At 41.2% G+C, this 12,694-nt stretch overlaps 1 protein-coding gene across 2 annotated transcripts; it reads right to left on the reverse strand.

Moving 5' to 3' along the window:
• Window positions 1-501: 501 nt before the first annotated feature.
• Window positions 502-11,986, reverse strand: map2k2a (mitogen-activated protein kinase kinase 2a). 2 transcript variants are annotated; one of them, XM_077585181.1, is made up of 11 exons: window positions 11,150-11,986; window positions 9,612-9,822; window positions 8,465-8,611; window positions 8,313-8,390; window positions 8,140-8,191; window positions 6,105-6,229; window positions 3,821-4,019; window positions 3,654-3,718; window positions 3,190-3,251; window positions 2,236-2,281; window positions 502-2,155 (listed from the first exon to the last, which is right to left on the reverse strand). In XM_077585181.1, exons 1-11 carry the CDS (start codon window positions 11,236-11,238, stop codon window positions 2,045-2,047), a joined length of 1,185 nt encoding a protein of 394 aa, XP_077441307.1. In that variant the 5' UTR covers window positions 11,239-11,986; the 3' UTR covers window positions 502-2,044. The 2 variants fall into 2 exon arrangements, with proteins under 2 accessions (XP_077441307.1, XP_077441306.1); XM_077585180.1 differs by lacking the exon at window positions 11,150-11,986 and having other exon boundaries at window positions 9,612-11,128.
• Between the last annotated feature and the right edge of the window lie 708 nt (window positions 11,987-12,694).

Consider the following 12,694-nt stretch of genomic DNA (forward strand, 5'->3'; position numbering starts at 1 on the left):
CCTCCCGTTTAGACATTAAAAAACAAACACAACACTCTAAAAAATATTTTGAGAAATTATTTGGAAGGGCTGTTAACTTAATACTTTACAGACCCAAAAGTGACTACTTATCTTAACTTTACATCCATCCATTTTGTAAATGTCCTAATTAGGAATCAGGGTAAATTGAAACTTGGGGTACAACCCAGACTGGTCACCAGACAATCACAGCCCAACACAAAGATAAAAAAAACATTCACATGTACGGCCAATTAAGTACAGTATTTAAGTAAGTTTTGGGAATGTGGGTGAAAGCTGGACAACGAACCAGGACAAAACCCACAGGGAGAAACTCCATATGGGAAGGTCGAAGCCAAGCTCTGACAGCCAATAAAATTAGTACAGGAAGGGGGATAGCCTCAAAAACTAATTATGTGGTGCCATTTCTGGTTAATCATGCAATTTCTAAATGAGTCCTTTGAAAACACATTAGCAATGATTGACAGACATACATCATGGAACTTACATTCACAAATAAGTTTTATTGTATCCTTTTATACATTAGAACCATATTCAACACATTTTTTACATTATAATAAATGACTTTTCCTTGTCATTTACATAAATCAAAAAAGTTGTATATTAAGACTGCAAAATAGTACTCCTGTGTTTTTTGTATATTTTGTACACATACAAGTGACAATGCATCCATTTTTGCTCGGAACGAATGCACATTGTTTGAGGGGTTTGAAGAGTAAGAGAGGGCAGCCAAAAAAGCAGAAAAAAAAATAAGAAATGCAAGAGCTCGAGCAAGGCTAGCAACACCACCAGCATGTGACCAACACTGACCCTGGTTACAATGCTCAGTTGAACCCTTTTTTGTACTACTTCAATGTTTGCTTCAAGCTTAACGTCCAATTATACCGCAACTTTGCATTAAAGGTGTGCGAGGTTTTTCCAAAAAGTGCGAGCCAAAGTGTGCTGGCTGCTTTTGGAGTGCCGCACATTTTTTGCAGTACAGCGGGGAGCGTAACCAAACACACCTCAGGGAGGGAGAAAAGTACAGATCAACAACAAAGAAAACAAAATATTAGCAAACAAAAATGATTCATATTGATAGCACAGAGGGTTCTCTTCAAAACACCGGCTGATCATCCGTACCATTAAAACAAAAAAGACACACACAGTATAAGAAAGATTAAACCATGCTATAGCATCCCATGAATACATTTTTGATCATTGATTTCTCAGCGTCATTAAAAGACAAGGTATATTCCTGGCCTCTCCCATTGCAAGGAGAGTGTGATTGAAATGTATGAGAAAACAATGTCAACACAACTGCACTGAATTTCTTCCAAAGTGCACTGATATACTGTTCTTCATAAATGTGCCGACACAAAGGAGGGGTACTGATCAGGCATTGATAAGTGCGAGTATCCTCTTTGGTTTGTGATCCTCAGAGCGATCAATCGTTTAACCCCCCCCCAAAAAAAGTGAAAATGACTGAATGTGCCCACCTCTCCTGCGCTCTATCCCCGACAAATGTAATTACAATATGGCAGATCATTTCGGGTCATTTGTTTGACAAAAGGGGTCTGCGTAAATGAAAATTGCTGCATTCATCTTGATCACAAACTATTTTCAGCCGTTTAGGTTTCCTCCAGTCCAAATCTCCGCTGTTATCAAAAAACATCCCCACTAGCCATCAACCGTTGCCATAGAAATGATTCATACAGAAAAGCTAGTATAAAACAAGTGTGTCCGTAGATCAAAGCATTAAATCCCTGCCCCTTGCAGCTGAGTGGAAAGGTGACACTGGCCTGGTGAATGAAGCTTGTGGTCTTACAGTACGACGACTCGAGAGCCCTGCAGCTGCTGCTGGTGAACAAATACATGAGAGGAAGCCAGAACCGTTTTTAAGCCCAAAGACAACATGAGAAAAAGTGTCAGCGTGTGTGTATATGTGTGCGTGTGAATGTACAAGAGAATGTATGTGAATATGCAAGCAGGACCCAGCGGTGTGACGAGGGCAGTGCTCCAGGAGGGAGGGGCGGGCGGGCGGTCTTCACTCAGGGTTGCGGGTGGGGGTGCTGGGCTGGTTGAGGTTCATGGTTTTGCACAGCCAGCCGGCAAAGTTCACTTCCTCCACTTCGGATCGCTTGATGAATATGTGACTCTGGAGGGAAGCGACGGGGAACGCGGATGGTTAGTAAAACGAGGGGAAATAGACAAAACAAGGTAAGTTGAGCCACTCACAATCAGCATCTTCAGATCGGCCCTTTCAGCTGGATTTTTGATCAAGCTGTAAGCGCAAAAATGGTCATAAACATGACAATGCAGGCCACTCTTATTTTTCTACTTAATTACTAGAAAAGCAATTGATAGCAATAGTTTTCAAAATATTGAAAAATAAAGCTTGTTCAAATTAGTGGCCCAAGCAATCTCACCAGGTGTCTTGAACAAAAAAAATAAATGACAGAACATAACTAGAAACACTTGTATGTCAAATCATCTTTAGCCATTGAAATTAATGGAATACCATCTACTAGGGATTGGTATGGCTCTGGGATTGAAATAAAAACTGAAGTATTGTTGAACATTTAAAATTACACAAATTAAATTTCTTTAGGCTATATGAACATTATTTTGCACCTTTGACCCTTCATCTCGTTTTTTTTTTATTTGCAACAAAATTAATATAAATGCGTCTCGCTATATATCACACCCCACTGCACCGTCATGCATGAGAAGCACCGGCGCCCAATGCCAGTGTAGTACCGTGTGATTATATTACAATATAATATGTAGTGCTAGATAAATACGTCCATTGTGCCGTATAATCCTTATGTTTTACGATGTTATTTTTAGCATCGAAGCGTTCCACATTAACAATGATTTATTCAAACAAGAATTACCGCATTTTTCAGATCATAAAGCGCACTTAAAATCCTTTAAAATGTATCAAAAATCTACTGTGCGCCTTATAAATCGGAGCTAACTTATGTATGGATGGATGTCAGCTTTTCAGTTCATCATTTTCAATTGAAAATCCTCAGTCATGTTCACATTCTCATCAACATCTAATCGCTAGCAGCCGTTTATCTTTTCGCCATAACGGAATTAAAACTACTTCCTGTTTCCGTGTCGAAGAATCATGGGAAATGTAGTCGGAGTTGTCACCGAAATGCACTGGTGCCGTCAAATACTCACCATTTTGTAACAAAGTCTTGGAAGTCATTAGTGAACACGCCATGTGGCAGTTTAGGAGGAGGCTGCAGAGAAAATAATAATAAAAAATAAAACAGGTCAATTTTTTTTTTTTAACTCTTTGACTGCCAAAAACGTTAAATAACGTTTAGTAAAATCCTATGGAGTACCAAAGACGTTAAAAGACGTTTGTTTCAAAACAGAGGTGAAACTAACCATTTTCTATTGTGGATTACTGAAAAACTGAATAAGGTAGAAACAAACGTTTTTTTTCTGATGAAAGATGAGAGTCCAATCTTTCATTTGGTAGTACGTGTGTTTCCATAGTCCAAACACATAATTTTCTGTGGACCTTGAAAGATCAGTCAAAATGCTTAAATCGGCTGGCACCCACGGCATCCCTTTTCTGAAAACGTCTGGCAGTCAAAGAGTTAATTGCTAAGTTTGTGCACAGTATTTTTTCAGACCTCATTCACAATATAGTCCAAAAGTTCAAAGATGGCCATAGCGGGTCGACAGTCCGTCCCGTGTCCTGTGCCAGAAATACACATGAAATCCAGTCACACTTATGGAAGCAAGTACAGTTGAAGAGAAATGTAAACAAAGCCATTTTTCCTACCGCTCACGGGCCTACCTGGTGGTCTGGGCCTCTGCACGTTGCAGTGAGGCTCTCCCTCGCTCCCGTCCAGCACATGCCGCCCGAAGATGGCCTCCAGTTCCTTGGTGTCTGGTGGGGGGATGGGGTAGCGGCCGATCGCCAGCTCCACCAGGGACAGACCCATGCTCCATACATCCGACTGAACAGAGTAGTGGGTGCCCTGCAGTCTCTCCGGCTGTTGAGGTAACACATGGTACAGTATATACGTCAAAGGGACTGAAGGGTAGAGCCAAGACCGAGACACGAGGCGTCACTGGCAGGTGGCCTGGGAGGTTGGTGGGAAGCGGATAATAGTGATAAAGGGGCAGGGATGCACAAACCGATATACGCTGATGTTAAACTGGACTCATTTACTTTAGACAGTTTTGTTTGAGATAGTCAGTGAGGTATTAATATAAAAGTATGCTCATTATTGTGGTTGTTATTTGTACTGCTTTATAATGAGAGCTGCTTCTAATATACTGTTGACCACAATCAATTCGAGTACAAAAAATAATAATATACAGTATACAGACGCTCCCCTACTTACGAACATTCGAGTTACGAACAACGGTACATACGAACATTTCTGCGCGTACAGTATGTCGAAAAATGTTCGGAAAGAAATGCTGTAAGTTAGATTTTGTATTGCGCGTAGTGCTTCTTTCCGCCGCTAATACCGACGATTGGCGCTGTGAGAGCTCATTGGAGGCTGAGCAACGTGGCGAGGAGGAGGAGGAGGAGGAGGAAGAAACGCCGGTCCCCATGAAGCAGGAAATAACTTTTGAAGCCGATTCCAGCGACGACGAAGAATCTCTCATGATATAAAATCCTCCTCTTCCTCCTCCTCCATCATCGAGTACATCTTCCAAAAGTAAGTTAAACTTCATTTTATTTATCTTATTACGTACATGTACATACTGTGTGTGTCTCTCTCGCTACAGTACTGTACGTATTCTCTCCATTTTATTAAAAGTTTTTTTCAGTACAAACCAATGCAGGTTACTTGTACAAGCCTTAAACATACTTATATAAACCTTCAATATACTTATATAGGCTTTAAACATAAATTATAATACAAAATATAGCACTGAAGCAACTTACGAACAAATTCACCTTACGAACGATCGTCCGGAACGTAACTCGTTCGTAAGGTGGGGAGCGTCTGTATATACATATCCAGCTCTCACTGTGATGCAATGCAATTTACTACAACCACAATAATGAACACATCAACCCCTGTCTGATGGTGTCAACCAAAATTGTTCTCTTTGTAAAAGGCATATTTTATAACTTTCTCACTTTGAGTATCAAAAGTGGCGCAATTGGGCCTAATGTAGTGGCTGGTTAGGTCAGTGTGTTTTACTGAAAATGCTAATGGGCCTCCTGGAAAATTCCAGCCTAAGGCCAAGAATTTCTCAAGCGTTCAGCATTTCGTCTCCTCTCTATGACATAACATCTAGTCTGCCACGATCTCTCGTACCGCTTCCAATTCCAAATGCCTGAGGTGATAGGTATTGTTTTGAACATCATTTGCTAGTAGGTTAGATATTTGCTTTCATGGACTTTGCAAAAAGTACATAAGAACTACTAAGACGTTAACTCTCCAGATTTTCCCAGAAGGCCAAGAAGAAGAAAAAATGTCAAAAATCAGTACAAGTTCCAACATTACTGGTGTCTAATGGATATTATTATTCCTTATTTGTGCACATCCCATACAATAGAAGTATCTATGTAGAGTACTGTGTGCATAGACTTGATATATAATTAAGACGCTTGGGCCTAATGTGAGTGCACCTGTAATTGTTTTTGTTTGTTATATTCAAGTGTGATTTTCAGAACTACAGAAGTCCACGTGTCATTTTTATCTTTTCTTTGCCATGGTAGAAACGCTTTCTTGGTCCAAATCGGCATTCTTTTAGGCATTACACTACCACTTGTTGCCAGTACATGTTGGAAAAATGTATTCCGCACCCCAAGGTGGGAGAGACATGACATACAGAAGAGTGTTCCGATTTAATGGTTGCTCAATTATGCTGATGGGTCGGAGAAGGTTTGCATAGGCCAGGTGTCCGCGGGATGAGAAAGAACAGCGAGGGAGAGCGAGAAAACAGTTGCCGTCGTATGCGCCAAAGAACGCTCTCCTGGGCATGGCCCTCGCCTCTTGGCAGGGGAGTGAGAAAGAAGGTAGAGGGCGGCGCCACTCCATGTGAGAAAAGAAAGGGAAGGAAAGTGGGGATGGGGCCAGAGGAAACGGGGTGGGGGCGCAGAGCTGACTCACCGACATGTAGGAACGCGTTCCAACAAAGGAGTTGGCCATGGAATCTATGAGCTGGCCGCTCACGCCGAAGTCACACAGCTTGATCTCTCCGCGAGAGTTGACCAGAATGTTGGAGGGCTTCACATCTATGTGCCAGGCGAGGGGTGGGGTAGAGGCATGGACAAAACAAGACAGAGAATACCTTCAGTTCAGGGGAGGAACTTATTACAAATTATTCCACTACTTCAAAAAAAAGCTGTGTATTTCTGACTTTGATTTAGCTTACATTTGACTGCAAACAGTACAGGTGCGAATAATGATGATCTAACATGGGTGCAAATACATGGAGGAGAAATTGTCAAACAATTAAATTAAACCCAAATTGACTAGAAAAATATGCCTTAAAAAGCGGTCTTTCACTAGGTTGATGTCCTGGTGTGAAAGGTAGGGTGCAATGTTGAAAATGTAAGACTCACTGTTCATGTCTGTTGAAAGCAATTGTCATTTTGATTAAGTCGCCAGGCATGTTTGCTGGAATCTGCATGAACTCCACTAAATTCATAGTTAAAGGGAAGGTCAACCCAAAACAAACAATTTCTCTACTATCATATGTTCTTTGCAGCCCAGCTCGTCTTAACACAGATTTTATTTAATATTGTGACTGTGGAATATGAGTTAGGCAGCAAAATCCACCCGTTTTTGACCATCTCAGGGGGCGGCCATTTTGCCACTTGCTGTCAACGGAAAACAACATCACAGTTGCTCTGGTCTCAGGTAACAACCAATCATGGCTCAGCTTCAGAAAACAGGTAAGCCGTGATTGGTCGTTACCTGAGGCTTGAGCAACTATGACATTTTCAGTCGAAAGCAAGTGACAAAATGGTGGCTCTGAGTTGGCTAAGTACGGGTGAATTTAGCTGCTTAACTCATATTCCACAAACAATATTAAACAAAATGTTGTCTTTTGACTAGTGGGGGCAAATACAACATATTGTAAAAAAAAAAAAAAAAAAAAAACATTTTGGGGTTGACTTCTCCTTTAAGGTAGTATTATTAACAGTGATAAACAACTTTATACACTTGTTTGATAAGAATAAGAATGTTCCTAAAACGTGAGGAGTGTTATTAAACCTTTTGATTTTGAGCATTTCCCCTCAACATCGAGTTGTTCAACGATTTTCACCTGCCATATCTGGGGCATGTCTCTCATAAAAAATAATTTAAAAAGTATGTTAAAAATCTGTATCAGTGAGTGTTTTGGTTTTAAGTTCTTATTATTACAGTAGTTAACATCTTTTCACACTTAAGTTTAAAATGTTGCCAGCAGCATTGCCTGTGCATTTAACAACAGTTTTTAAATGGCAGCAGGAACAATTTATGTATTTTTTATTTTATACAAAACCCAGCCAGGTGAACATGACCATAACTATGTGATTTCACACAGCAACACAGCCACCCACAGTCACACAAGCAGACTGTGTGACGTGCAAAATACTTGTTGGACTGCAACAGTTGCGTTCAACACAACCCGGGCAGGAGACGTGCGCGTCAGGTGGTAAACTTCACACTGTGTGCTTGTTATACAGAACAGTGACGAGATATAACAACAATATGCACACACGTGTATTTGCAGGAAGTATGGCAATGTATCGCGCGTCCCTGAAATGTGTCCTTTGAGGTGTGCGACTGTCTTCCAGCAACCAAGGTCAATTGAGTGAGTGACAAAGCGATGGCACGAGGAAGCGAGAGAACAAAAGGGGAAAAAAAAGCTATGGAGGGAGTGAGCGAGGAAAGGGTACACAGGGCGAGGTTGCTCATAATCACATTTGAGAGGCGGTAATTACCGCCTGAGCTCACAAACAACCCTGTCCCGGAGTACCCGCTCATCCTGAGGCAAGTCTGTGCACTTAAAATAAAGCTGACAATACACCATTGAAAAACAAATGACAAGTTAATGCCCGTGTATATTGTCACAATTAAGGTGAGTGAATCCACTTTGTGTGCGTAAACTTGGACCAGTTCCAAAATGTTCCTCTAGGAATCTTTTTTTTTTTACCTCTGTGCATGATCTGGTGCTTCTCCCTCAGGTAGGCCAAACCTCTCAACACCTAGTGAACAACAACGCACAGACATAAACAGCTGTTATAAACAACATGCCTGTTTGTCAAACCCATCCGTCATTAACCCTGTGGTCAATTTGAATAATATGTAAATGCTAATAATACATACAGCTATGCTAACTTTGCCCAAGACTTCCTCTGGAATTCTTCTGGCTTCCTTCAGGACCTGATCCAAAGATCCACCATCCTATAGCGACAAGACATGTAAATATCCAGAAAAAAAGCCTTACCAAACATTAACCGTATGTAAAGGCATCCCACCATGTGCTCCATGCAAATGCTGATCTCGCCGTCGCTGTAGAAGGCGCCGTAGAAGCCCACGATGTACGGGGAGTTGCACTTGTGCAGGACTTGAAGCTCTCTGATGATCTGGTTCCTGATGGCCGGCTTGATTTCCAGGTGGATCAACTGAGACAGAGACGAAGCAGGTTAATGCAATAATAAGGAGGATGGTGGGCTATGTCAAGGGGCTGGGTGGGGGTTCTGGCCCATGGCGACTGCCCAATTTCTTTGTATCTGCATCATACAATTACAATAAAAGCTTTTTGGTCTGTCTATTCCTGATACTGATAAAAAAGATACTGAATAAATCTTCCACAACTAACATGTAAACACACCCACCTGTACATTTAAACACAAGCAAAACGACAGAAATTCACTCCAACCTGCTCATACATGTTGAAAAACATACAAGTGAACACCTGATCCAGAAATATGGGCATGGATCGGTACGGTCACGCAAGCTCAGCATTTTTAAGAAGCAGACTAATGAGACTATTGAGGCAAAACAACTAAGTCAAAATGCGCCCCCTACTGGTTGCATTCACATACATAAAATCTGCAAAGCGCTACCTCAAATATCCCACATCAAAGAACCACACAATGAAAATCTACAAATGTTTCACTGATGAATCAATAACCTAATAATCATGTTATTATTCTCAATTCAATTCATTCAGACTGCTGGAAAATACTTAGAATTAGTAGTACAACAGTGGTAGAAAAAGCAATCGAAGGAGCTAGGCTAACTTTTCTCCTATTTATTAACATTGCAGTGGAAAAATATTGTCATTTTATTAAAGGTAATTATTTGTGATGCAGTCTATAAACACACAATAATATCAAACAGTCACTCAGACAGAAATGAATTAGAGTTTCACAATCAACAATTACTACTTTCCCATTAAGACATATTATCAAATTTTTGACTCAGTGACACATATCGTCAAATTTTTAACGGCATGGTGAGTTTGTGAATGTTACATCGCAAATCAGAGTAGGCTTTAATGTATTTTACTACTGTTTTCTGCGACCATCACGACTACTACTGAGTGGAAATTCTGGTCTGGACTGAGAAAGGTCCGTTGTTCACCTGCAATACAAAATATCCACGCTCACTCATCCTCACCTTGCGAGCCATGACCAGACCCGAGGGCTTGTGGCGGACCTTGTTGACCACCCCTCCGTTCCCGGCACCCAACTCGCAAATTGGTTCAAAGTCCTCGTCCTTGAGCTCCCCGACTTGCGCTTTCTGGGTGAGGAAGGCTTCCAGTCGCATTTTCTGTTGCTCATCCAGGTCCAGCTCTCCGAGTTTCTTTTGTAAGGCCTCGAGGTTTGCTCTGTAAGGAAAATGGTAAGGCACCGTTATGTAAAGCTTCACGGTTATCCATTTTCTGTAGCGCTTGTCTGCATCAAAGTCACAACAGAGTTGGACCCCATCCAAGCTGACTGTAGGTGAGAGGCGTAGTCCACTTTGGACTGGTCGCCAGCCAATCAGAGGGCACATCAAAACATCCATCCATTTTCCGAATCGCTTATTGGTCACAAGATTCTATCGACAATTTCAAGCACATATGCCACACACAAAGCCTTCAATCTGAATCCAGCCTGTCATCTCATTTTGAGTGGCCCACCAGATATTAACAAACATATCGTTGGTTGTCTTAAAATGAGTTGATACTTGACAGTATAGACATTTTATCAAGAGTAGACACACTTTTCTGTGCAATGTAAGAGGAGAATTTGTCCTGACCATGAGTCTCAACGAGTAATGTCTACTATGAGTAAGAGTTTGTGCCCATAATGTGAGCAATTTAACATATCAAAGAAAATAACAAGATGGACACTGTAGTCATGTTTTTAAATGTTGATTAAATAGTGATGTAATGTTATATGCATCTATGTAATTTTAATGATTGCTTATAATTCAAATCCTTGTTGTCATAAGTGTGTTTCTGTTTCCAGTAGTTAGATGTGTGTGATATTTAACCCATTTGTGCTTGATTTATGTTGCTCTGTTTTTATTTTTTCAAACAAACCGTGACTTTAGGTTGTGTAAAAGTTTGACATACAGGTTAAGTCCTTGCACAACTTTTTAGTTTGTTTTGAATGACAGGTCATAGACTATATACACATTTCATTATATATTTTTTTAAAGGATATGGTTATAATGTACAATTCTGCATACGAAATAATAAGACCTGTGCTACTTGTGTACAACTGTTGTAATTGGATTATGGTATTGTACATACAGGTAAAAACAATTGGCATTTAAAGAGCTATAATCGGCGAGCCGATTAATCAGTAGGGCCCTATAACAATTACTGCACTTTAACGTTGATCATGATGAAGAGCTAAATATTGCTGGTACCTCATAAATGGACTTGGTATAAAAAGTTTGAGGATTTTGCCTCATAAAAAAATCAGTTGACAACCCAATTCGAGCGTTCAATGAACCTAGTATAATATGCAGGTTTTTGGAATGTGGGAGGAAACCGCTGTACCCAGAGAAAGCATGGCAAACTCCACACAGCAAGGCCGGAGCCGAGATTCGAACCACAGAACTGCGAGGCAGACGTGCCAACCACTATCGCACAGTGCCTGTTGCCAGCTACGTAAAGATCCACACAGTAGATAAGATTTTGGAATAATTGTCATGGTACTCACTCAGATGCAGCATCAGTGGTGTGTGAGATGGGCTGCCCTTCTCCAATGGGCGTTATATTTAACGGACCCGGTCTTTTTTTGGCGGGCATGTCAGATAAGGGGTGGGGGGGAACTGTTATAAAGCTCAAATATTGTCCACAAAAACGCACTAAACTGCGCCGAGCCGAGGAGTTGTGGCTAGCGAGCAACAGGATCACGTCTAGAATGGCTAACGACTTAGCTGGCTAACGTCAGCGAAAAGATGACACTTTGACGAACCGTGTCACTCCAATGTTTGGCTAAGACGTAACATACCGAGACATTTCTAATGAACGGGTCCTTTCAATGTGTTTATAGTATTTGAGGTGAGCGCATTGCTATTTTTGGACGCTTCTAATCGGGGATATCTACCTGCTGCTAGTCATTAGCCACCTAGCTAGTGCTACCGGAAAAAGGAAGCCGCGAGACTCAGCGACCCGCCACGTTTCCCCCCCTCCCCCCCGTTTAACCGACGGTAGCACCGGTCGTCTGGCGTCCCTCCGCAAAGTTACAACCGGGTTGTGGGGGGGCTCTGTAGCAGGATAGCAGGGCGGCAGGGCTTTCGGCTGTGACTGGTGGTAGTGGTGGGGGTCCGTCGATACAGGAAGCAGAAGACCTGAGTGACACATGCAGGGAAAGCACGTCACTTCTGCGAGAGTACCGGGTCCAAACTGAAAAGTATTCAAGAGAAAGTGGGGGTAGGGGGGGAAAAAAATCACGATTCTAACGAAATATTGGAATCGCCCGTTTTAACTAATCATATCCAGATGACGCTGCTTGCATTCTTGCCAATTTATTAGCAAGTCAGTGGCATGTGCTCATTGCTGCCACCCAATGGTCACATGAGGGAACTGAAGGCTTCGACGCTACAGCGGTGCCTCGAGATACTAGTTTATTTCAGTACACGCTCGTCACTTAAAAAAAACTCGTATCTCAATAATGTTCCCCGTTGAAATGAATGGAAACAAACTAAACACTGTAATGTGTTTTTAATAAGGATAGTATCAGTAAAATATGGTACTTTATAAAAACATACAGATGCTACAGGTCATCAATGGTGTTTTTCCATTATGTTCTTGTATAAGCTAGCAGACTATAAGGCAAAGTTGTGTGGTCGTTTACTCGTACACAAAAAAATTGTCTTTTTTTTTGTTAGTTTGACAGTAAACAACTGGGAGTTGTATTAAACAGCATAAGCCGCTTTTTTTCCCAGAGCAATTGTTCACTACCTGCCAAACTGGCTTGTGAAATTCACGTCGGGTCACTTATACCCTAAGGCATCACTATATGGTTGTTTTGTTGGTGCATCGGCTCCCATAAATACAAAATGTGACATGATTTATTGTAAATTCTTCATGCGTAACTCCACGTTAGGTTGTAGGAACCAAGGGTGAGGGGCCCCAGTTTGAGAACCACTTTATCACTAATCTATGCTAACGCAGTAGTAAAGTCAAAACTAAATATTTTTAATATCTATAACTATTTTTTCTCTCAACATTGTAGCTTTTTCCTTTAGTTAGATTACGT

Source organism: Vanacampus margaritifer, chromosome 13 (genome assembly GCF_051991255.1).
Source record: "Vanacampus margaritifer isolate UIUO_Vmar chromosome 13, RoL_Vmar_1.0, whole genome shotgun sequence".
Lineage (NCBI taxonomy): Eukaryota > Metazoa > Chordata > Actinopteri > Syngnathiformes > Syngnathidae > Vanacampus > Vanacampus margaritifer.